Source organism: Cetorhinus maximus, chromosome 24 (genome assembly GCF_964194155.1).
Source record: "Cetorhinus maximus chromosome 24, sCetMax3.hap1.1, whole genome shotgun sequence".
Classification (NCBI taxonomy): Eukaryota; Metazoa; Chordata; class Chondrichthyes; order Lamniformes; family Cetorhinidae; genus Cetorhinus; species Cetorhinus maximus.
The window spans coordinates 35077035-35101835 of NC_135902.1; the positions used below are offsets into that span (position 1 = coordinate 35077035).

The 24801-nt window shown below is 41.2% G+C and overlaps 1 protein-coding gene across 1 annotated transcript in view; it reads right to left on the bottom strand.

Moving 5' to 3' along the window:
* The window catches only part of sdk2b (sidekick cell adhesion molecule 2b), a 981988-nt gene that overhangs the window by 396347 nt on the left and 560840 nt on the right, over nucleotides 1-24801 (bottom strand). Inside the window, exons 3-4 of the mRNA XM_078571006.1 lie at nucleotides 13918-14024; nucleotides 4317-4464 (exon numbers count right to left, since the gene is read on the bottom strand). Coding sequence (XP_078427132.1) covers nucleotides 4317-4464; nucleotides 13918-14024 — 255 coding nt within the window. The remainder of the gene's footprint in view (nucleotides 1-4316; nucleotides 4465-13917; nucleotides 14025-24801) is intronic.

Here is a 24801-nt window from a genome sequence, read left to right on the forward strand (position 1 = left end):
AAAGTTGAATAATGCTGTAATGCTGAACAAAGCACTCGCACTGTACAAAGTGTTGGATAATTTGGCCTGAATGCAACTGCTGATAATTATGGCAGCAGTGCCTGTCTCACACTTCTCATGGTAAAATGACAGCTTAACAAAGGCAGATGTCTGCAACAGCCTGATAATTTTAATGTAAAATTCTTTTTGTCATGTTGCACCTCTTTCTCTCTATAGAGTGCAGACCTGATAAGATTTAACAGTCTCAGTTTAACTATGCAAAAATTAAATTTTCCCGGAATCTGTATGCCTTTGTTAAAATTCTTTCAGCACGCAAGGTACTTGACACCACTTTTCAAATTACAATCTGAGTTCTAGTCAGAATTATCTGAGACTTTCCATTAAGCTCCTGAGAATATTAATGACGTGCAATGTTACAGTGATGTATAAATGCATTTAATGTAATCTTTCACATAAATAGTTTCCTTTTATTTATTTATTCATGGGATGTGGGCATCGCTAGCTAGGACAACATTTATTGCCCATTCCTAATTGCCCTTGAGAAGGTGGTGGGTTAGCTGCCGCCTTGAATCGTTGCAGTCCATGTGGTGTAGGTACACCCACAGTGTTGTTAGGAAGGGAGTTCCAGGATTTTGACCCAGCAACAGTGAAGGAACGGCGATATATTTCCAAGTCAGGATGGTGTGTAGCTTGGAGGGAAACTTGCAGGTGGCAGTGTTCCCATGTGTCTGCTGCCCTTGTCCTTCTAGGTCGTAGAGGTTGTGGGTTTGGAAAGTGCTGTCGAAGGAGCCTTGGTGAGTTGCTGCAGTGCATCTTGTAGATGGTACACACTGCTGCCACTGTGTGTCGTTGGTGGAGGGAGTGAATGTTTAAGGTGATGGATGGGGTGCCAATCAAGTGGGCTGCATCGTCCTGGATGGTGTCAAACTTGAGTGTTGTTGCAGATGTACCCATCCAGGCAGGTGGAGAGTAGTCACACTCCTGACCTGTGCCTTGTAGATGGTGGACAGGCTTTGGGGAGTCAGGAGGTGAGTTACTCTCTGTAGAATTCCCAGCCTCTGACCTGCTCTTGTAGCCACAATATTTCTCTGGCTGGTCCAGTTCAGTTTCTTGTCAATGGTAACACCCAGGATATTGATAGGGGAATAAATCGTAGGCCAAATCCTTCTCAAACAAACTTCCGGGATGAGGGAGACAAACAACTCAAGACAGTAGTTAATAACTACATAGAAAGGTGTTCATGGTGGTGGTTGTTGTTGAATAAAATATAACCCGAAGGTAAACAGCATTTTTACAAAAACTATGTTGGTTGGTCAGATAACCTGCTTAGCCCTCCATCTGCCTAAGGAATTGTTTTGAATCTTTTGCCTCAACGTTCTCCCACTTGCTCTTCTATTCTCCTGAAGACACCATCTCTCACTGGCACATGGCTCCATGGACACCAGCAGCCTTCCCATGCCTGACACAAGTCTTTATTCGAGTGTTACTACAATCAGTATATTTGACCATAGGTGCATCAAAGCTGAATTTAATCCCGTTCTCATCCCATGCCCCTTCATAAACTTTCCAGCAGAGGTCAATGGATCTCAACCACAGTGAACTCCTAGGTGACTTTTTTTTCTCCCTGCCCACAAATACCAGGGGCAGAATTTTCTGCTTGATGTGCGGGCGCACGCCCGACACACTCGAGCGTGAAATAGCATGCGATGACGTTGGGCGAGTGTACTGATGTCATTGCGCACTCGTGCGATACTTCGGTTAGCAGGCATGTGCGAGAGTTGGCAGCGCGTCCGCCGACAATTAAGAGGCCTATTATGACCATTAAAGCATCAAGTAACAGGGGGTTTTCGCCGCCAGTCCAACCTTACGGTTGGCAGCAGAGTGAATTGGCCAGGCGGCCTTTACATTTTTCAGGAAACCTCATCCAAGGGCAGGATGAGGTTTCTGTAATTAAATTTTTTAAAAATCGATGCACAGAATTTTTATAACCTCCAGGTTATGCACAGGGGACTCATCCTGATGCGTGGACAATTTTTCCGAATTTTAAATTCTGTCTTTATTGATTTTAAGTTCGTCAGCTCCTTGAGGCAGCTCTCTGCCCTCAAGGAGCTTTCCTTCCGCGCTCCCCAGCGCCTGTGCTGACTTCAGCACTCGCCCTCCTTCTGGCCCCACCTCGGCAGCACTGAGCTTCTCAGCGCGCCTTTCACACTGGCTGCCCGTTAATTGGCCAGCCAGTGTGAAATTGCGGTCAGGGGCTGATTGTGGGTGGCGGCCCGTTCCCCACCCGCTCCTGGGCCCGCCAATCACGGCCGCCCACCAACCCGAAAATTCTACCCCACAGCTATGTAGCACTCCTGCTTAGCTAACTCAGGTTAGATCAAAGGTTCAAAGCGGGGCCTTGCTTGTCTGTGTGGTTCAGCAACACAGCAGATGATACATACACCCAACAAGTCATCAAGATTCATTCCACAAGGGTTTCCTTGATGGAGGTTACATATGTTTATGGACCATTCTATTTCTAGTAGTGAATTATGCAAACTTTGCGTCAATACAACATTCAGCCAGCAAGTAAAATCAAGCAGTGCGTACATCAGCCCATGTAACTGAGGCTCCATCATTCTGAGTATGGTATTATTTCTAAATGTAAATTTGGGAGCAACCACATGCTGCCAGAGACTTCCTCCAAAAAACACAGGAATGACTGGAAATTGTCATGTCAAGGGAGTTGAAGCATTAACTTTTATTCAATTTCTCTCTGGGAAAGGCTTTGGTGGTTCTTAGGGTGCAGATTTAACTTAATCCAGTGTCATATCTAGCAAATAGAATGTTCAACTCTCTCACTTCATTAACTAGCAACGCATTCTTATTCCTGTCCAATATGCACTACAAAACTGGTTATAAAATGGAAACAATAAAAGCAAGTGGTTATAGCAAATGATCCATGATCACTGTGGAAACTGTTCGTTCCCTTTTCAACTCTGGTGCATGAATCTGGATAGAAGACCTGTGCATTGTTCAGTAGAGAACATGCACTGCACTCAATCACCTGCAAGAGAAACACCCCTTTTTAAAAGTATATATTTATTATATATATACTTAGTTTAAGAAGGTTTAAATGCAAGCCTACTTTGAAGTTATGGATTTATACATATTCAAAAGCCAGTGGTGTAAAAGTACATATTGCCCATGTCATTAAAATCTGCTAGGCTGCTTACTATCCTGAATGGAAATAAACGCAAAAGGTAATACAAAAAAGAATGCCGAACCATTGAAAGAAAAACTCATTAAAACAGGATATCAACAGTAAATGCAGCTACCATCCAAATAAAGCTCCCTAAAAATCAATGCAACACAAAAACACGATTGAGAGAAAAAACAAGTTCAATATTCAACGTACATCAGGAACAATTGAAGCAGGGTTGTCATGGAAAGCTATTAGCCACTGACGTTTGGAATTCTACCAGTGATCCTCTGGAAAGTATTTGGCAGGGGAATTGATGATAATGAAAGGACGAGGCACTAAATGTATGACTTTATATATAAAGAAATAGTTTTGCAGTTTCTGCAGGCAATGTGTTAGGGAGAAAGAGATAGTACCATACTTCACTTCCATCTCCTTAGAGGGACTGTAAACAACACTTGTTTTACTACCATGCATTTTTATGAACCTCAATTAATCCATATTTTCTACTACAGATGCCAGGAACCTAAATAATGTTATGCAATGGTTTTCTGTTAAATAATCAAGACAAATGCTTTGGATTTACAGTAGCCTAGCTAATCAAAAAATAATTTTATATTTAGTTATATGTTGCCATTTCTTACACTTCCTCCCTCCCTGGAGTGAGAGAAAGAGCAGCTGTTTTTAAATAATTAAGTTACATTTAAAAAGTGTTTCACCGTTTGTGCTGATTTTAAAAACCACACAATTACCAGAAATTATCATTAACATGCTTTCACTTGTCTTGACAGTGTGAGGGAGTTGAATTAACATAAACAATTGAAGTTGAAGCACAGCTGGGTTAATGACTGCATCTCACTGAATATTACTCAGCTCTCTCATACTGACAGGTTCAGTAACTTGTCCTAATAATGCCACCAGCATTCAATATTCAAACAGAAGAAGACATAAAGCTTGACTTTAACTCTGTGTAAGTGAATGGATTTTGATTGAGTTTAAATTGGGCCCAATTAACAGACATAGCCAAAAGATTGAATCCCTATTTTTTTAAAAAAGTAATGTAATTATTTAATATAACATTAATGTAGCTTTAATTTCAAAAATGCAATATAAAGATCATCTTGTTAAAACTTACATGCGACTGCTGGGTGAGATTTTCCGGCCATCTCTGAACCATGTGACTTGGGGTCGGGGGAAGGTAGAAATTCTTGGTGCCCTGACAACTGCAGCATTTCCCTGGGAGACACTTAGATGTTTTTCACTATTCTCGAAGTTTGCCATATCTAAAAAACAGAAATTACAAACAGTTTGGTTCAGATGTTGAGCTCTGTGCTGTACATTCTGTGTAATTCAATGTAGATATCTTTGAGAAGCCTTGGTACTTTTTGGTTATAACCTCAAGAAGGACAATAGTCTGGACATTTCCGTGTAGTGCAATATAAAGCAGAGTGAGAAAACAAGTGGGCATGTGCAGTGACTTTGGCCAGAATATTCCCCCCTCACATCGGTGGGATCTTCCAGTCCCACTGGAAGCTCCTTCTGAGCTTGGACCTTTGCTGGGTCACAGTAGGGAGGTTTGCTCTCCATCGAATCTGTTCTGATTCTGATCTGAGAGTGTAAGAAGCTGACAGTGGTTGAGGAAGCGTTCCATTCTCCACAACACTCTCTCTGAGAATGTATATAAAACTAACACTAAATTATTTTCTTCTTTTAACTGTAAAACTGCTAATTTCTAAAAGGACTTAAAATTGAAAGGTTTAAAAACACATAGAAATTAACAATTGAAATTAACAATTAACAACAATTGAGCTGCTTATTCATCTCATTGACTTTGAAGGATATCTTCCCTTTGTGATTCCCTATGTTGTTTAATAGTACCAGGAAATCTGCAGCTGTCATCATTTGTGCTACAGAGCACATTCTCAAAATTCTGTGGCTTCCAACCAGTCAGATAATACATTAACCAAAACTATGCAGCTTCTCCTTATTCCAAACATTCCCAGTTTCAAATAGCCATATTTCTTTCCCAACAATCTATTTGTCAATTTCATGCTGCACATTCAAAATCGACCAGTCACTGATCTCAAGGTATTCAAAATGCTTCAGAAACAGGATCCCCAGTAAATGAATTACTGTAGTACAGATGATCAGGATGACACAGTTCCAAAAGCTCACATGGGGTACAAAGAGAGGACACTAAAGATATTTATTTCCTTACTGAGTTGGAAACTCAGATTTCATTATTTTAAATTAAGTCTGAAAACCTGCCTATCTATTTGGCTGTGTATCACTATCTGGTTAGTGGTTTTACACATCTTGTGTATTAACTAAAGAATTCAGTTGAAAGGTTAATCTCCTTCAGTGTAGTAATGGAAAAAAAACATTAGGGTATTGATTTTGATGCCTGCCAGTCATTTTGAACATAAAGTCTATGGCTTGAAATCTATCTAAAGCAATTCCACAGCACTTTTGGTAGCACCAAGACCTGTTGTGTTGTCACAAGAGAGGCAGCAAATTACATATGTTAATGAGTTGACTGAAAGTATAGAGTTGGGAAGGAAAATAAGTTCAACAATGTCAATCAAATTTTGAGATGGTGGGGAATACAAGACATCATAAAACAAAGGAGGAAGAAAAAAATGTTTTACGTTAATTTTTCATTCCTGAAGTAAAACGTAACAGAGAAAAAGAGACGGTTTAAATATGATTGACAGAAGCTGTTCTAATATGAGACTGAGGTATTTGACATTTGCTGTTTTTATTTGAGTCTATAATCAAGACACGTAAGGGATCCCTGAGGCTCAAAGCAGCCTAATGCTATACAACCTCTCTTCCAGTGAACACAAGCTATTTGAGCTATCATTCTGAGTTACCTGGTGACAAATTTTTTGTATAAGCTTTCTGAAACCTTATCTCTACATGCACTTTTGTGCAAAAAGAACAATTAACAGGAAACTGGAAGTTTGAAAGCAACAGTCTGTATGACTGGAATTTTAAATTGGGCATGATAAAGATCATCTGAGGAAAGAATGCCTACCAGGCATCCAAAAACATATTAATGATCAGAACAATATATTTCCTAAAAACTCACTGGCAGCTTGGCAATATACATTTAACTACAAACTTTTCCTCATATTGTTTAGGCTATAAGCTCAGATGACTGCATGGCTTGGCACAAAAATGGCCCTGGGAAAGGTGAGCTGATTGAACCCACTATCCTCTTGGCCATTTTGCCACAAGAAGATTCTCACAGTATGATCAAATCCCTGCAGAAATAAAATCAATCAAAAAAATCCAAACCGTGTATCTTGGTAATAATATTTTGGGCATATGTTGGAAAGAAATAAACAAAGAGGCATTTTCCCTAATGAAGCTGAGTTACAGGAGCTCTTTCAAGGGTGAACGACACATGAAATTCTCATTCTTTCAGCTGACATCACCAGAAATTCACAGCAAGACGCGTTGACCTCTGCCAAGATGTTGTACGTGTGTGCGTGGGCCGGTAACAGTTAACAAAGCAACATTTTGCATATTCAGTGGGTTATTATTCTTATAAAAGCAGGACTTTAAAATCAAAGTCTTCAAAAATTGAGCCAAATGTCAAGTTTTTATGTTAAAAAATGGGAGATTCAACATTGAATTAGACAGTAACTATGGCCAGAATTTTTACCTCGTTGTGCAGGCGTGCGCTCGACCCAAGTGTAAAATGATGCGCGATGATGTCGGGCGAGCATCCCAACGTCATCGCGCACTCACGTGATATTTCAGTCGGCGAGTGTGCACGGGAGTTTGCAGCGCGCCCACCGACAATTAACAGGCCTATTAAGGCCATTAAAGTACCAATTAAATGTAATTTTTCGCTGCCCATCCAACCTTACAGTTGGTGGGCAGGCGAAAAGGCCAAGCGGCCTTTGCAATTTTTAGGAAACCTCATCCACCAGTGAGATGAGGGCAGAATTTTGCCCTTGGTGGGCATGCGGGCCCCACCGGCTCGGTGGTGGGCGGACAGCCGACCCCCATCACCGAAACGGGGCCCGCCGCCATTTTGAGTGGGCGGGCCACCCAACAGGAAGCGCTATGCGCTTCCTGTGCAGGGGGTGGGGAGGGAATCCCCAACTGTCAGAGTGCGCTCTTTCACGCATGCGTGCGAAAGAGCGCATTGCTCCCTGAGGCAAAGTGCTGTCTCAGGGAGATTACTGACAGTCCAAAAAACTTTAAAAATAGAAAAATTAAAAAATTATTAACATGTCCCCCTCATGTGACACATGATGGGACATGTTAATAAATATCATATAAAATATATTAAAGCTTTTAAAAACATACATGAATCCTCATCCCGCCAGTGGATGAGGTTTCATGTATTATCAGAAGCCCGCCGGGGCTCCTAGCCTGCCCACCAGCCTTAAGGTTGGACGGGCAGGTCTTTAATTATCTTTATTACTCTGTCAATGGACTCATTTGGCCATTGACAGGTCGGTGGGCTGATTTCGTTGTCCGCCTGCCTTCCTAAAAATTTAAAGGGACCGGGATAACGTCGGGAGTTCCTCCCAACATCATCCCGCGTCATTTCCCCGTCGGCGAGTGGGCCCCGCCCCCAAATCGCCGATGGGAAAATTCAGGCCGAGGTTTCCTATAGCAATTAAAAATAAAATAAAAGTTTTAACTTTTCATTAATAACATGCCCCTACTCATGTGACAGAGCCAGATGAAGGGACATGTTCTGTAACATTTTAAAAGTCTTTAGTTTTGATTTTTTTATATCTTCAGCTCCCTGAGGTAGTTCTGTGCCTCAGGGAGCTTTTGTGCGCACTTGCACACATGCGCAAAGTTCCCCACTCGTCCTCCCCTCCCCACCCCCACCCCCAACACAGGCAGCGCTGAGCACTGCAGTGCGCATTTAACACTGGGCAGGCCTTAATTGGCTCGCCAGGGTGAAATGTGGTCCGGCCCCGATCACGGACGGCGGTTGGCTTCCCAACCCTTCCCGCCCGCCCCTGCCGAGCCCACCTGACAAAGGGCAAAATCCTGGCCTATTAGTGGGGATTATTAGTTTAGAAATAGCCTGCAAAATTGATAACTTATTTTTGTTTTGTTCCAACCCTGTGAGAATGATAAATCTAGCAAAAACCTTGTGCCTTTAAAGGATGGTGTTTCTACAGTTCTGGAGCTGGATATAAATGTACACACTTCTGCTGTGCCCAAATAGACTGTGGTTAATTAAGCTAATTAAAACAATGTACAAAATCTTCTGTGATTTTCACATTATCGTAATTCATTAATGCTGCTGCCTGATTAGATTCTCATTACCTAGGTAATTAAGCAGCCGTGTAACTTCCCCGGTTTCCCTTCTCCCCAGTCCAACATGCAAGCTGTAGGCACTTGTACTGTCTCTCGGTACAGCGCTTAAACATGGAACTCAGGTTATATTATCCAATACAGCTGTAAATTCAAGCTTGTTTTTACTGTTTGCAGTGAACGATTATTCTGATTGGGAAAAATCCACTTTGATCTTCATGTCGTAAAAATATGATGTGGAATTAAGGAATATTTAGTCATGTAGAGGCAGGGGCAGATGGAAGATCTTCATTACTGAGATAGGAAAAAGACATTTTGCTCTCCACATCGCAAATCAAATTTTCTTTTCCCAATGGAAACCTCAGCAAACTAAAGTATCATTCCTGACAACGTCTATGATGATTTACTATCTGGAAATAGATGTCCTTCTCTAGCAAATGAATGCACATGATCTATCGCCCATGAAGTCCATTTTCTTGGGAGGTGAAGGAATCAGGTGACTAAACACAGGTCTGGAACAAGAACAGCATAAAATGAAATCATGTGGCATTGCCTTTCACACCATGAGTCTTCCACTCATTTTGTGTCAAGTTCACTCAGTTGTCTTCATTAATTGCCCAGTGCTGTCTTCTTCTTAGACAAGTCCCTCGGGATTGAGGATGGCTTGCTCCCACTTTGGTTTGATGAGCTCTGAGACAGCTGATAAGTCCAATGCACAATGTGCAGATGTGGGCAGGTGGTGCTTGAAGGGTTGGGTAGGTGGGTTGTTTGGAGGTTTGTGTGCTCCATCCAACGCCTGGACTTCGTCTCTGCCTGTTCCTAATGAAGTCTCTTGATATCTTCGGTGCATTCCCGGATGAGCCTTTTCCATTTTAGTCGGTCAAAAGCCAGGGACTCCCAGTCCCAAAAAGTTGTCGGGGATGTTTGACTTCTTCAGGACATCCCTAAAGCGTTTCTGCTGCATTACTGCTGTCCTTCTGGGAGTCTCCTGCTGTGGCCAAGTTCTGAGTAGAACAGTTCCTGATGACTTAAAATAAAGCTCACTTTTAAAATATCAGTATTTTAATTTTAGAGCAACGTTTTATTAAATGTAATGCTACCTCTTCTGTGAAAGGCTCACTGATGTGGATTTTGGATATACAGATGTGGATGGTCCATATTTGGTATTATTAAATTATTAGCATTAAAGCAGGCAGTCAGGAGAATGAGAAACTTCCAATGATTCTAGGTCCTAGGATACAGATGATTGGTACCTAATTTCAAACGTTTGAAGAGAAGTTGAAGGAAGTAAGGTAACATATTTTTTCTTATTGCATTTTTGCATTAATTTGCCATACAGGGAATCAAGTCATTTTAGTCGCAATATTGTTCACTCTTCCACTAGCTACCACCAGTTACCACTTTGGTCAATGAAGTTACCATAGACATAGAGGTGATGGAAAAGTTTCAGATAAAGCAACAATTTAGTCTCAGCTGTTTGTTCATTCAGAGGGAGAATGACGTATTTCATGTCGATCAGTGTTGGGAAAATAGGTGGCGTGAGAAACAAAATCTAAAGGGGAAGAAAAGGGTGATGGAAGTGCCTTTTACAAAAAATAAACTCTCTAAAATGCTGATTTAAAGAAAATATGGTAACATTTACAAAGTTCTCTTGGAGATCCATCAATTCAAGTTACCTTTTCCCCAACAGCTCTGGGAGGATATTGTTCCAGGCATGGATGATAGCGAATCGAAACCCCTGTTCCCTTCCCTTACCATCTGTAATCAGTGTGTTTTTGAAAAGGAAGAAGTGTGTGTTTCTTAACCCCTGAGTATGTGGTCAATTTGAATAACCATCAAGTTTTTCATGGGTTTAAATAAAGAGGATTATTTATTCACACGTTCACCCTGAAAATCTAATGCTACGTCACTCACTCAGCCACTTACACACATGCTTGAGGAAAATACAATTACAGGAAATAGTTATAAACTAAAGAATAGTTCGTAATCCACGTGATTGACTCATCCTGAAAAAAAGCTTGTGTTGCAGGCCTGGTGAAGAAGGAGTTTTCACTCCTGAAGGGTAGTCTAGGTGGATTCAATAGCCGAGTTGTATATCAGAATTGTTGCAGGATTTCCTCGAAGCGATAGGTTTTCAGCAGGTAACAAATTTAGTTACTTGTAGTCTCATTACCAGGAGATTATTTCTCTACACTGGTGGACTTGAAAAAGAAAAGGCTTGGATGTTGCTGTCTCCAGTTTTTAACGCAGCAGATGTTGCTGTCCTTTCTGCTGACTCTGTAGTTGTTGTTCTGTGTTCTGCAGACAACACTTTAAGCCTTTTTTTAAAGCACAGGTCAAGATGGCTGCCTTAGCATATGGTCCTTCACAGCTCCATTCCAAACATGGTGCTGGGCTTAAATTAATTAGCCACAACCTGGATCTTTGGGTGCAGACATTCACCCTGGGCGTCTGAGACAATCACTGTCTTCATTTCTGAAAAAGACCCATTCAGGTCAGGAAATCTCTTCTGGATGGTCTCAGGATATGGGTATTGACACTTCTTGATCTGGAAGGTGTCTTTTAGTCGGTTCGAGACAGTGTGGTGGTTTGAATCCATAGATTAAGTCAGATGGCTCTTGGCAGCCACCTTTTGCAGTATTTTAACATCAATTTTAAAATAATACTCAGTTCCAGAAGATTCCAAACTGATTACAGTTCATAAAAGCAAAAAGATAAAAGCAAAAAACTGCCGATGCTGGACATCCAAAACAAAAATAAAAATACCTGGAAAAACTCAGCAGGTCTGGCAGCATCTGCGGAGAGGAACACAGTTAACGTTTTGAGTCCGTATGACTCTTCAACAGAACTAAGTAAAAGTAGAAAAGAGGTGAAATATAAGCTAGTTTAGGTGGGGGGGGGGACAGGTAGAGCTGGATAGAGGGCCAGTGATAGGTGGAGATAGCCAAAAGATGTCATAGACAAAAGGACAAAGAGGTTTTGAAGGTGGTGATATTATCTAAGGAATGTGCTAATTAAGGGTAGAAAGCAGGACAAGCAAGGTACAGATAGCCCGAGTGGGGGTGGGGTGGGGTGAAGGGTAGGGATCGAAATAGGCTAAAAGGTAGAGATAAAACAATGGATGGAAATACATTTAAAAATAATGGAAATAGGTGGGAAAAGAAAAATATATATAAATTATTGGAAAAAAAGGGGGGGATCGGAAAGGGGGTGGGGATGGAGGAGAGAGTTCATGATCTAAAATTGTTGAACTCAATATTCAGTCCGGAAGGCTGTAAAGTGTCTAGTCGGAAGATGAGGTACTGTTCCTCCAGTTTGCGTTGAGCTTCACTGGAACAATGCAGCAGGCCAAGGACGGACATGTGGGAATGAGAGCAGGGTGGAGTGTTGAAATGGCAAGCGACAGGGAGGTCTGGGTCATACTTGCAGACAGACCGAAGGTGTTCTGCAAAGCGGTCACCCAGTCTGCGTTTGGTCTCTCCAATGTAGAGGAAACTGGGAGCAACGAATGCAGTAGACTAAATTGAGGGAAGTGCAAGTGAAATGCTGCTTCACTTGAAAGGAGTGTTTGGGCCCTTGGACGGTGAGGAGAGGGGAAGTAAAGGGGCAGGTGTTGCACCTTCTGCGGTTGCGTGGGAAGGTGCCGTGGGAGGGGGTTGAGGTGTAGGGGGTGATGGGGGAGTGGACCACGGTGTCATGGAGGGAATGATCCCTGTGGAATGTCACCGGGGGGGTGAAGGGAAGATGTGTTTGGTGGTGGCATCATGCTGGAGTTGGCGGAAATGGCAGAGGACAATCCTTTGAATGCGGAGGCTAGTGGGGTGATAAGTAAGGACAAGGGGGACCCTATCATGGTTCTGGGAGGGAGAGGAAGGTGTGAGGGCGGATGCGCAGGAGATGGGCTGGACACGGTTGAGGGCCCTGTCAACCACCGTGGGTGGAAAACCTTGGTTAAGGAAGAAGGAAAACATGTCAGAGGAACTGTTTTTGAAAGTGGCATCATCGGAACAGATGCGACGGAGGCAAAGGAACTGAGAGAATGGGATGGAGTCCTTACAGGAAGCGGGGTGTGAGAAGCTGTAGTTGAGGTAGCTGTGGGAGTTGGTAGGCTTGTAATGAATATTGGTGGACAGTCTATCACCAGAAATTGAGACAGAGAGGTCAAGGAAGGGGGGAAGTGTCAGAGATGGACCATGTGCAAATGATGGAGGGGCGGAAATTGGAAGCAAAATTAATAAATTTTTCCAGGTCCAGACGAGAGCATGAAGCAGCACCGAAGCAATCATCGATGTACCGGAGAAAGAGTTGTGGGAGGGGCCGGAGTAGGACTGGAGCAAGGAATGTTCCACATACCCCATAAAGAGACAGGTTACAGTTCATGTTTTAAAAGTTATGGATAGAACATGCCTCTATTGAGCATGACAATATCAATACTGCTGCCGCATCCCAGGGGTCTCTTGTTCAATTCAGTAGGATCTGGCCATTTGTAGCAGGTTAGGAGTCAATCTGGAACTACCCTCTCCAGATAATTCTGCCTATTCGATTTTTTTTTCCCCTGCATAGGTCAGGCAGCTCCAGGTTGTGGAATACCATTCATGCTTAAATTTGGCATCAACTGTGTTTATGCAATAAAATAGCATTGCAAATCACTCAGATTAGGTGACATTGACATTTTTTGAGCTGAGATTGAGAATATTAAATACCCGTGCGTGCATTGTTTTTAAGTTGTGCTGACATTCCCTTTCTGCTGCTTAGTCCTGCATCTGTGATTGACAGGAATTCACAATAAAAAGTGGATGTCAGCTCAATTTGTCTCACAACCGACTCAACTGAGCTCCTCAGTTGCTGCAAAAAATATTCTAAATGCTTTCCACATCAACTATGTTTCCAACACAGCTTTTATTTGTTAGTCAACCCAATTTTGCTTTTGGGTTACTGCAAAATGGGGCATTTTGGGAATAGAAATTCCCCCAAGGCTTTTCCAGTGTGAAACAAGAATGGGAGCCATATGTGCAGAAAGTGAAATTAAGGGCAGGAGGATTCTAAATATAACTCTTTGATGAGCATCAGGAAAGCACTAGATTGGTGATAGCCTTAGTTGAGAATGTAAAAGAACCCCCAAAACAGTTATTACCTTTATTTTGTTCATTCTCTGCATATTTATTTTTAATTTAGATCTCTGTTAACATAAGCAGAATGGCTCCGTGCAAAGTTGTTATGTTCCGGTTTAGAGCATCAGCATCAGGTTCTCTCAGTCACTGTCACCACTTCTCACTCCCTAGCACACGAGCAGCAGCAAACAAGTTGAACTAGGATAAGATATTTTCATGTATGCGAATTGGGCTTTTCATCAGCTGATGTTATATCATCTACCAAGGGCACATTCAGCAGCTGCCCCAATGGCACACATTAGTTTCATTCAGCACTCTGGGCCAACTTACATGCCACCTGGACTTCTGTCCTCCTCTGCATCAGTGCTCCGACCCGATTCCTCACTATGCAACGGTAAAAGCCAGCATGGGATCGATCCAATGATGGGATCAGATATCTAAAAGTAAGAACAAAATTAATCAGGTGGGGATCATGTGGATGTTTTTTTTTTACATTAATGCTCTTTTTAAAAAATTTGAAATATTTCAATCTGCATGGGCACAGTTGCTGAATCAGTGCCAGCATGCAGCACTCTTTTCCTCCTAATGACTTGATCAAACCATGGCAGGCTGCCCAGTTTCAGAATTTTTCCTTTGTGTCCTCTATCCGACTCACCCAGTTTGCCAGCTGGCAATCTAAATCAACAGCATGTGGGGAATCTCACATTGAATAAATTGATACTATTCATGGCTCCTCATCCTTTAAAAATGAAACCTCATTGTAACAAATCTTGAATTTATTGTGTTGTTTTAAATAGCTCACAAATGCCTGAGGTGAGGAAGCCAGATGCTCTGGTGGTACATTGTTGAGGTTCCTTTTCAGAAGGTCTCAGTTCAAATGTCAATCTGCAGTATAACTAGAACTCAATTCACCTTAATGGGTCCATTTTGTTCACTTTCAATGAAAAAGATAAAAGAAACTTCACTTTTTGTGCCATTACATCCCAACTCTGATGTCTCCGAAAATTGCGGTTTATGTGATAAATATGCAAGATGAACAGCAAAACTGCAGCCAGATTAAAGAAGGTGGTTTCACTGGCCAGAATTTTCTCCATTTTAAATTTTTTGAGCATTTGGACCATTTCCAATTAGGGATGGCAGGTGGACAGGTGAAGTGGGAGGGCAAATCAGGAGCTGGCATGTGAGGTTGGGAGTGCAGCCACAGTGACTGGAGTGCAAGCGGGAGCATCATTACCAGAGGGAGGTGAGGAGGAAGGGGTCTCAATGAATCCATTAAACCACAGCAAGCTCAATGGCAGCGGGCTGCCTGACATTCTACCGCAATGGCAGGCCTCTGCATTCCCTTGAGCGCAGGCTTCCTATTTTTGTGATCTACTCATGCTCAAGTCACTGGGTTCTCCCTTTGTGCACTCAACTCCTTTAACCTATGTCATGCAAACTGCAGGGGTCGTGACTGGCTCCAGGGGGAAAAAAAAAGGAATGTTACTGGAATATTCAGCTTAATCCCCTACTCAACCACCATCATTGGCTTCCCACTGCTGTCAGCAGATTGTCATCAGCGCCCAATGCCACCCCCAGCAAAAGTGCGTGGAAGTAGGAAAATATCGGGAGTTGGCTCAATGCTTCTTTTTGCAACTTTCACACCCTCCCTTGCCTCGGCCTTTGATTCCAAGGGTCTGAGAAAAATTCCAGCCACTGTGTCAGCATTGCAAGCTGCAATCTGTCCAGTGTTTGAAATCTTTTTTTTTTACAAGAAGTTTTACAAGAATCAAGTTAGCGTGCTTGACCACCTTTATATTTCTTGTGTCAAAAAAAGCTTTCCATAAGGTGTTATATAACAATAAAAGTTTTACCAGCAGCTGGAGGTCAGTGAAAAGACACAGAGCTCTATTTTCCCCGATTGCAGTCTAACGCTGAACTCTCAGCTTACTTTGAAAATGGTGTCAAAGTGGTAGGTGGTACCACCGATTCACAGGTTTGGAATGTATACTATCTTTTAACGTACTTTTACTCAAGTGTAGTTCATGATATGTTGTTTAGAGTATTCTATGACATTTTCACCACCACTGCTGAATATACCTCAATGTCTGTACTAGATTCACTCAATTGTTCTCCTCTCAAACTCAGCCAAATCATCACATTACGGGCAGAATTTTTCATGTAGCAGGCGGGCTTGGCGGGAGTGGGCAGGCGCAAAGCCAATCGCCGCCCACAATCAGCTCCGCACCGCCATTTTACACGGGCGGGCCAATTAAGGCTGCCCAGCGTAAGATGTGACTGGTAGCTCAGCGCTACCCCTGCGGGCGGGGGAAGGAGGGAGAGGCGGGGCCAGCGCTCTTTTGCGCATGCGCACGAAAGAGCACTTCAATCTCCAAGGCACGGAGCTGCCTCAGGGAGATTGAATCAATATTAAAATGATTAAATAAAAGGTTTAAAAATCTATTAAAACATGTCCCCTCATGTGCCTGTGTCACATGAGTTGTGACATGTTTTTATATTTATGAAATTTTTAAAATTTATTTAATAAAAGCTTTAGGAAACCTCATTCCACTCATGGATGAGGTTTCCTAAAAAACGTGAGGGCCACTTGGGCTTTTTCCCTGCCCGCCAACCTTAAGGTTGGACGGGCAGTGTTAACAATTCCAATAATCGCTTTGTTAATGGCCTTACTGGCCATTTACATTTTGGCAGGCACGCAGTCAACTCCGGCGTGCACCCGCCGAATGAAATATCACGGGACTGCGCGATGACATCGGGATGCACACCTGACGTCAGCGCATGTCATTTTACACATTGGTGTGCTGGGCCCGCCCCCACACGCTGACTGAAAAATTCTGCCCTATCAGTTTATAATCTATCTCACACCCATACTGAATGACCAAGAACATTGTGCACGCCAAGTGCCAGTGTTTTAAACTGACAGCATTTCAATTAAATGTATTGCTTTTCTTTTTACAGAGATTGGATTTTATCAACATCCACTAATTAGGTCAGTTAGAGGGTGGCACTGAATGCTGTTAAAAAAATTTGATCAGTTGGAGGACAGAATTGAAGCTGGTCAGGACTGATTAGATGACACTGTTGTTAGTTAACTTGGGGCAGAAGAAATTCATTGATGGTTTCCAAGAGCTCCAATTTAAAGTATATTTATTCAGTGTTTGTCCACAAAAGATTCATAAATAAAAATAAACTGCTAAAATGCAGATTTTGAAACTTATTATTTTCCTCAAAGAAATTTCATGAGACAACATCAATTTTTATCGTATGTGCAGGCTTATTTCCTTAATGACTAGTTACGATTTCTTTTTTGAATTAAGGACGATACATTAACTGAACATTATCCACACTATACCTGTGAGCCTGTCAGAGTTTGGAAACGAAAGAATGAAATTGGACTTTTATTTCAATACAAAAGATTACATTGATATATTACACTGATATCTACATTTATGGGTTTTACTACAATATTATTATAATTGTGATGTGTGGTTTCGACAATTGGTCTGTTTGTGGGATGTTAGAATTATTTAATGACAATATAATGGACAGAAAACTCCAGGCTGGAGATAGCCAAGCATGTTCATTAGCGAGTACAAAATTCAGCACCTTGCAAGTCAGATTTTTATGCCCTGTAATTTTTATCCCCCAAACGATTGCAGGATATAATGATGTTTAGTTCAAAAACAGGAAGTAAACCTATTCATAGGGTCAAAAGAACAATATGGGCTTGAAATTATTGCTGTGATAATGGCCCAGAATTTGCTGGATTGAGGCTGCTCATGGCATGTCTTTTAGGTGGACTAGTCCCCTTCGCCCTTCAACTTAATTTTGCGCTGCAATTTGCTAGGAGGACCTGGTTTGGCTCTAATTCACCCTATTTCCTTTTCCGTCATTTCTTTGTTTCTTTCTCAATCCTTAAATCTAATTAATTAAGGAGGTAAGCTGTTGGTTCCATCCTTCACTAAGGTCCCAGATGCCCTGATGTCCTCACTGCACCAGTATCAGCTTATATTTCCAGCAACTTGCAAAACAATAAGTCCCCTGTGCCCATTGGGGGCACCCTCCACCAAGATTGTACCCTTCCTTTATCCCAAGTCCCAGTCTCTACTCGATTCTGGTGCTGCTGGGGCACAGTGCTGCCAGCCCATTAGATTGGCCAGCAGCTCTCTAGGGTGGGACTTCCTCCCAGATGAGAGCAGAAGTTTCACTCTGATCCAATCAAGGCTGTTCCCAGTATATTATCGCTGCGGGGCAACCGGCTTTCTGGGTGGCACCATGCCAGTGGATTTTTTGGGGGTGGGGCAGGTAATCCATCCCCTGCAAAATCCACCCCCGTGTACAGTTGAAACATCCACAACTGTTTTTATTTTCCTATTTAAAATATCTTTAATCCTTCCAGGATAAAATATTTTTGGCTTGACAGCCAGAGTTACACAAAATTGTGAAAATAAAACCAATGGGTCACATTCCCCTTCAGGTACTATTAAATCCACCATTGCTACAAAGTCCCCAGATCTGACGAAAGGTCATTGACCTGAAACGTTAACGTTGATTTTCTCTCCAGAGGTATGATTTTCTGTTTTTATTACTGCTACAAACTGTATTTTCTGTGTAATTTAGGATCTTTCCTGGCAACAGAATGTCAATATATTTGCAGTTTAAGTTACATTGAGGTTATCTCCTCCTGTACCTTCCATCTAACTCCCTATCTTTGCTGGGCAGAATACCTATATTCAGGGCTGTTTTTGAGTGGTCAGAATCTTTGAATCTATGGAATAATTTTGCCAGTTTTCTATATTTTAATTTATGGAAATGTTTCAAGTCTCCATCCAACCCCCAGTGAAAGGGGCCTAAAAAGCAGAAAGATACCAATGATAAACTCAATGGTGGCACCATAATATAATATTAACCTCGTTCAGCCAGAGAGATTTGGAGCACCATGACTATCACCTGGCATTACCTGGAGATAAAACAGTAAGACCCACAAAACATCAAATTATATCAGTCCACGTCAAGCAGGATCTGCACTCTGCCGTCAAAATGATCAAAATTAATTTTTTTGATTAAGTAATATGCGGCAAATGAAGGTACTACTTATTGCTAGTTATTTACAAAGCACAACATTTTTAGTTATACAGCAATACCACTGTTTGTGTGTATAGTAGTGCAACCTGTAGGATCTTTGTTTTTGAATGCTACAATAACATTGGAATGGTATAGTTTAATATTGAATATGCCATATTTGTTGTGCATTATATAATGTGATATGTCACACAGGTTTTAGCAATTATAAAGAGCTACATTGAGTCATCTGGCTTCAAGTTGCCGAGTGGAACGATGAGGTGTCTCCCACAACAGTTCTTCCTGGACAGGTTGATTTAATGTGCTCCATGGTCTGTGTGATGAGGGTATAATACTTTTCATAATATTTTTCTGGTTTAGTGTAAAGTAGGTTTATGAGGGGTTGTGTTGTTCTGTCTGTGTGATTTAATTACATCTTGTAGCAAAGCAGACTGCAGGTTGAAGTTATCAAAAGAAGTAAGGTGTAGAAGTGTCTTTACTATGTTAATGAGTAAACATGGTTGGGGTCTTAGCATGTAAAGTGTAAAGGGAATTTGCATTTGTAGATAGATGAAGGAGGATTTGGGTTTCAAAGGGATCTCAGTCTGTTTATAAACAGCCAGACAAGCAAGCTGAAGAATGCGTTTATTTTTCTCATGGGTTATTAACAATATAGTGACAACATGAAAAGGTTTATATTATGAGAAAGGTAAAGTTCCAAAGATATATGGACAATGGAATTTACACATTAAAAGGGAGAAACATGTATAAAGGGGAATGAGGCTATGTGTCAGGGAAGGCATTGTAAGATCTACCAGAAGTTTGAGAAGCCTCCAGTATTTGTGCGTTAAGCTGCTATCTATAGAAACCGAAACTGGGAAAAGCCACTTTGAATTCTGCTGTCCAAGGTATTGTTGTAACTTGCTGGAATCTGTTTAAAATCTATTTTTTTTACTGTTGCCTTAATGGGGCGTAATTGGAAGCCAGATTAATTAGGGGTTTTAGGAGTTATTATAGTAGTTGAGATAAGTTAGAGTTTTGCATATCATTGAATGATTTAATTTAATACAGCTACTATCTAATATTGTTAAAATGGAACTAGAAATGCAACCTGCAGAATCAAAAATGCCTTTCTATTAATTATATTCATGTCTGAACAGAAATGCATTGTAAAATATTGTCTATAATGTCATATATGAGTAACACAGTTGTAATGCTCGAGAAATATTTTGTACAATTCTGATGACGTGGGTCAGAGACTGACCTCCCACCATGATGCAAATCCACATGCAGGCACAAGATGGTGCTGAAGTAATAAGTCAATACTAATGGGATCCAGCCTTGCCTTTTGGACAATTGAACATTACACGTGAAGCCAAGACGAGGAGCTGACCATTGCTGGCTGATTTAATTATTAGAGTTAGTGGGACCAAAATAAAATAATTCATTCAAACTTGCTGCTGTACTTCCATTTGTAATGTAAAAGCACCTCCTTAGAACACAATATGATTTCTAGAGACAGGTGTTTGAGTTCTGTTCAGCTTTCTACTTCAGCGTCATTTGTAATAAAAAAAAAGGTCATAAAGCCAAACCCCAAGCCCTATCTTGGCAGGCTGATATGAAAAGAAAATCGTTTTCATCAGGGTGGTCTTGCCTACAGGCCAAAGAACATAGTCATCATTAGACTAACGTGCAGCGTGGAAGCAACTACATCCACACCAAAACATTAGACATTTAGGGCTGGATTTTATGGGGCGTCATGGTCCTGACCCTCCCCAGAAAAAAGTTGGAGGCGGGGGGTGGCGGGGGGACTGCTGGCTGCTCCCACAGATGGGAACAGTTAATTGGCTTAAGGTGAGACTTCCACCCAAATCTAATGCCAGTTGGATGGCCAGCAGCACTGTAATCCAGCATTCAATCTCAATCCTGCAACTGCTTCATGATGATATGACTGCAACTGTCTTGAGTGGGAGATCTGAAACAGATGCCTTCAAAATCCAGGCCAATATCAAGCAAGGCTGTGTGATAGTCCCCATACTATTTAAAGTCTACCAGACAATGGCTATTTATTCACCTCATCAAAGATCAACTGCCCTCTGGTCTGAATATTAAATACCAAGTAGATGGAAACTCCTCAATCTCAATCGTCTTTGTGCCAAAACTAAACTGGCCACCATGGACATATAGGATTTACAGTTTGCAGATGACTGCATTGTTGTTGCCCACTCTGCACCAGATTTGCAAGCCACTCTCGGTCTCTTCAATTCTGCGCACAAGAAACTTGGCCTGTTCTTGAATGTTGCCAAAGCAAAACCCATATCAACCCACACCTGGTCAGCCAAATAGTCCATCTCCAATATATGTTGAAGGAGAGACTCTGGAATATGTTGAACACTTCCCATACCTTGATGGCTACCTCTCTCAAAAGTCTACCATTGATGAAGGGATCCAACACCAGATCCACTGCACCAGCTCAGCCTTCTACAACTACGGCATTGAGTGTTTGACAACAAAGACCTCCGCAAGTCAAAAAAACTCCTAGCGTACAGAGCAGTTGTTGTCACCACACTCCTGTACTACAGCGAGATTTGGACTGTGCACCAGCAAAACAAGAATGCTAGAGAAATTCCATCAGCAATGCCTCTTCTGACTGAAAATTGTGATGATAATTGGCTTGCCCTGTTGTGCAACCAAATTTCTAACACAAAATGGGAGTGTCCAAGGTTTATTTTTAAAGCTTTAGTTTTCCTGTTGATGGACATAATTTATTGTGCAGCTAATCAAGGGACATGGTTTGTATTTTGTATAGGGAAATACATCTTGGTTTTTTCCCAGGCACCTCTGGTTTCCAAAACTATAGGCTGGACCTTGCTGGAGTGGGGCATCTAGTGTCATGTCCCGTTAATTAGGCTTTATTTCTGCACCTCTCAGCTCAAAACATTTCTGTGCCATAACTTGCTGGATTTGCAAACTGATAATGATGTGGCTAGGGAAACAGAGCAACCGGAATCTTAGTGAGTGGCCAACAATGCATCTCCTTAACTAATGAGGTTTAAGGATTGGGAAAGAACCAGAGAAATGGCAGAGAAGGAAATAGTGTGAATCAGAATCCAATCAGGTATGGTAAGAGAAATAAAGCAAGCGAAAGATTGGATTAAGGGCGAGAGAAAAAAGAGACAGAAAGGAAAATAATAAAAACAATTAAAATTTGATGTTTTTAAGATCTCTGACAACAATTGACTATCTGCAGGAATGAGATTAAACACTTCAAACTATTCCCATTCTGGGCTAGAGGGGTTGATTGTGATTAATGCAGTGGCAGTGTTAAAAAGGTACTTATGCTCTTAATTACCAAACTTCACTTTCTGTGAAGAATTCAATGGCCAATTAATGTGCAAATCCAGCAAGTTCTCAAAAATGATGAGGATGCTAAAGGCAAATTGCCATTCATGCAAAGCAAATGGCAGACCAGTGTAAATCAACCAGCGAGTCTGGAAATTTGGAACTCATGCCGTATCTCTTAATCCCCTGAATTTGCTGGCACAGTGATAACAACATGCATCATTAACATGCGTTATTTTTCCAGCAAGATCCAGCCTACGTTGTGTTGTGGTGACTGCCACTTTCAGGCTTTGCCATTGTACAGAGATTGATCAGTTATTGTCAATTTATGCACCTTGCTTGCTTCAGTAAACTCCTCAGAAGAGGTAGGTTTGGGTTCCTGAAAGACTTTAAAAAAAATACGGTTTGTATTGAAAAGTCATTTTCTCCCAGTGTCCATGCCAACATTTATCTGTCAACTAACATCACTAAAACAAAGGAGGCAATGTTAACCTAACTCAGCAGGTGAGAAACCCACTGGGTTAGGTGAAATGCTGATTTTAAGCACAATCCAATATTACTTGTCAATTTCAATGAAGAGTAAAATTGGGCAGGGTGTAAAACCAACATTGCACTGAAATTCCATCAGTGTCTTAACTAGCAGGGAAGGGTAAAATTGGCCTCAATGGGCAAGGCGTAACATCAATGTTTCATCTGATCTGGTGGGTTTCCCATTTGGCAAGTGGGTTATAATTGTCCCCAAATTGTATGGTTACTAGTTCATTGCTTGACCTTTGTGTGTGCACACAGGCTACTTCATTTCCCTACATTACCGTAACTGCAGTTCAAAAAGTGCTTCATTTTTTGATGAAGTGTTTTAGGATGTATTGAGGATGTGAGAGGTGGTATATAAATGCAAGTTCTTTCCTTCCTAAAAGCTATGATTGTTTTTATTGTTTTGTCCACTGGAGGAATTACAGCCTGTCTATTATAACTATCTAACTATAGATGATTGCTCATTATTTGTGTAATAAATTCACCTCATATATAAAATGTTAAAGATGAACTCTAATACTTTCAAAGTCTGAAATGAAATCTTATGGAGGCATAAAATAGAGAGGTATCTAAAAACAATTACTGAGCAGGATTTTCTGTTTGTTTTTCTGGGGGTATTGCTCAAACCTTTCCTTGATCTCAAGATGAGCAGAGACAGTTTCAAAGGTTTGGGGAGTTAGCATTCAGCCATGATGGTGATCGGAAATATGTGAGCTGGAATAATCTGGGATAATGCGTTCTAAAAAGAAACAATCTTCATCTATAATCTTGATGAACTTCACAGCTGCTAACATCTGTGTGAGGCCTTTATAGCTTCCCATTGTGTTAAAGCTTTACAATCAAACTCCAGAGCAACCAACTGAATATCAGAAAAAATGGGTTCCAGATATTGTTGCTGTAGCATTTTCTACAAATATTAATTGAGGATACAGTTTATTTGCAGACAGAATCCAATTTCTTTCTTGTTGATGTGATTCTGTGACAAAGCAGAAGGATTAAAAGCCGGCTTCACTCACAGAAGCATGTTCCAGCTCTTTTTGTTGCAATCATTAAAAGGTTTGCCTGAAATCAAATGTCCAGGGACAGAGCAAACGCATACAACCCAAAGATGAACATTTTGTCTGTTTGATTGGAAGCACTTTTTGAATTTAACAGGCAGTTAGTCTAATTCTATCTGGGGTCTTTAAAGGGGGCTGATCTGTAACTTTTGAAGTAAGTCTACCTGGAATCTTCAAAGGAGAGGTAGTCAAGGAAGAACCCTGAAGGCATAGGATAGAAAGAGTAGTTAGAATAATCTGAAAAAAGATTCTCTCATCATTAACTTGGCATTTTATAAACTTTACCCAGATATTAATACAAGTGAAAGCTGAGGCTCACTTATGACAGTAGCCTAAAGCATAGGAAACAAAAAATGGAGAGTAATAAAGATAAATTCTAAAAATGTGATTCTTGTTGTGCAGGTCACCAAAGGACCTTACCACAGCTCCTGACATGGCCAACAGGCTGACACATGGGCATTTCTTGACAATTCTGAGCAGGCAACACAAACTTCAGGCAGGTAACACCCTGACAGGTTGACTGCTGGCCCCAAAGTTGAAAATGTCTTTTAGTCACTGAAAAGATTAAAATGAAATGCAGATTTTACAACACTATTTGTGGTTTTTAGTTCACAATGAATATATTTCTAGACATTTTCTAGCGATTCAAAACTGGCATTCTAGTGTAAAGTACATTCTTTAGGTTTATTTGAAATAAAAGATCCACAAATTCCGAATTAAGATAAATGTGGTGTCAAATTAAGCCACAAAGACTGCATGGTGACAAGTTCAATCCTCGGTCTGCTCTAAATTAGCTATCCTACCCAGGACATCAGTCTGGGGAGGGTTGGGAAGTTATCAAAAACGGATAGATACAGGCTGGGTTACGATGCTCTCACAGGTTAACTACCCTGCCAGCTCTCCAAGTCGAGCTTCACTGGTGGAAAATGATAAACTGGACTCAGTACTTAAGGCTGTCAATGCTTGTGAACCCAGCAAGAGTCTGTTTTTTCAGAAGAGGAAGAGAGAAAATCAAATTCACAAGACATATCCTAGCTTTTACCACTGGTTTATGACCAACCTGTAGTTGCAACAATGAATGTGCTTAGAATAAATTCTCCAAATGCCTTTCTGAAATACAAATCACTTCATATGAACATATCATCAAAAATAAATGAGAATACAAGGTGGAAACAAGAATATAGATAATCTCAAATAATAGTTTCCACTTCAGAATTTT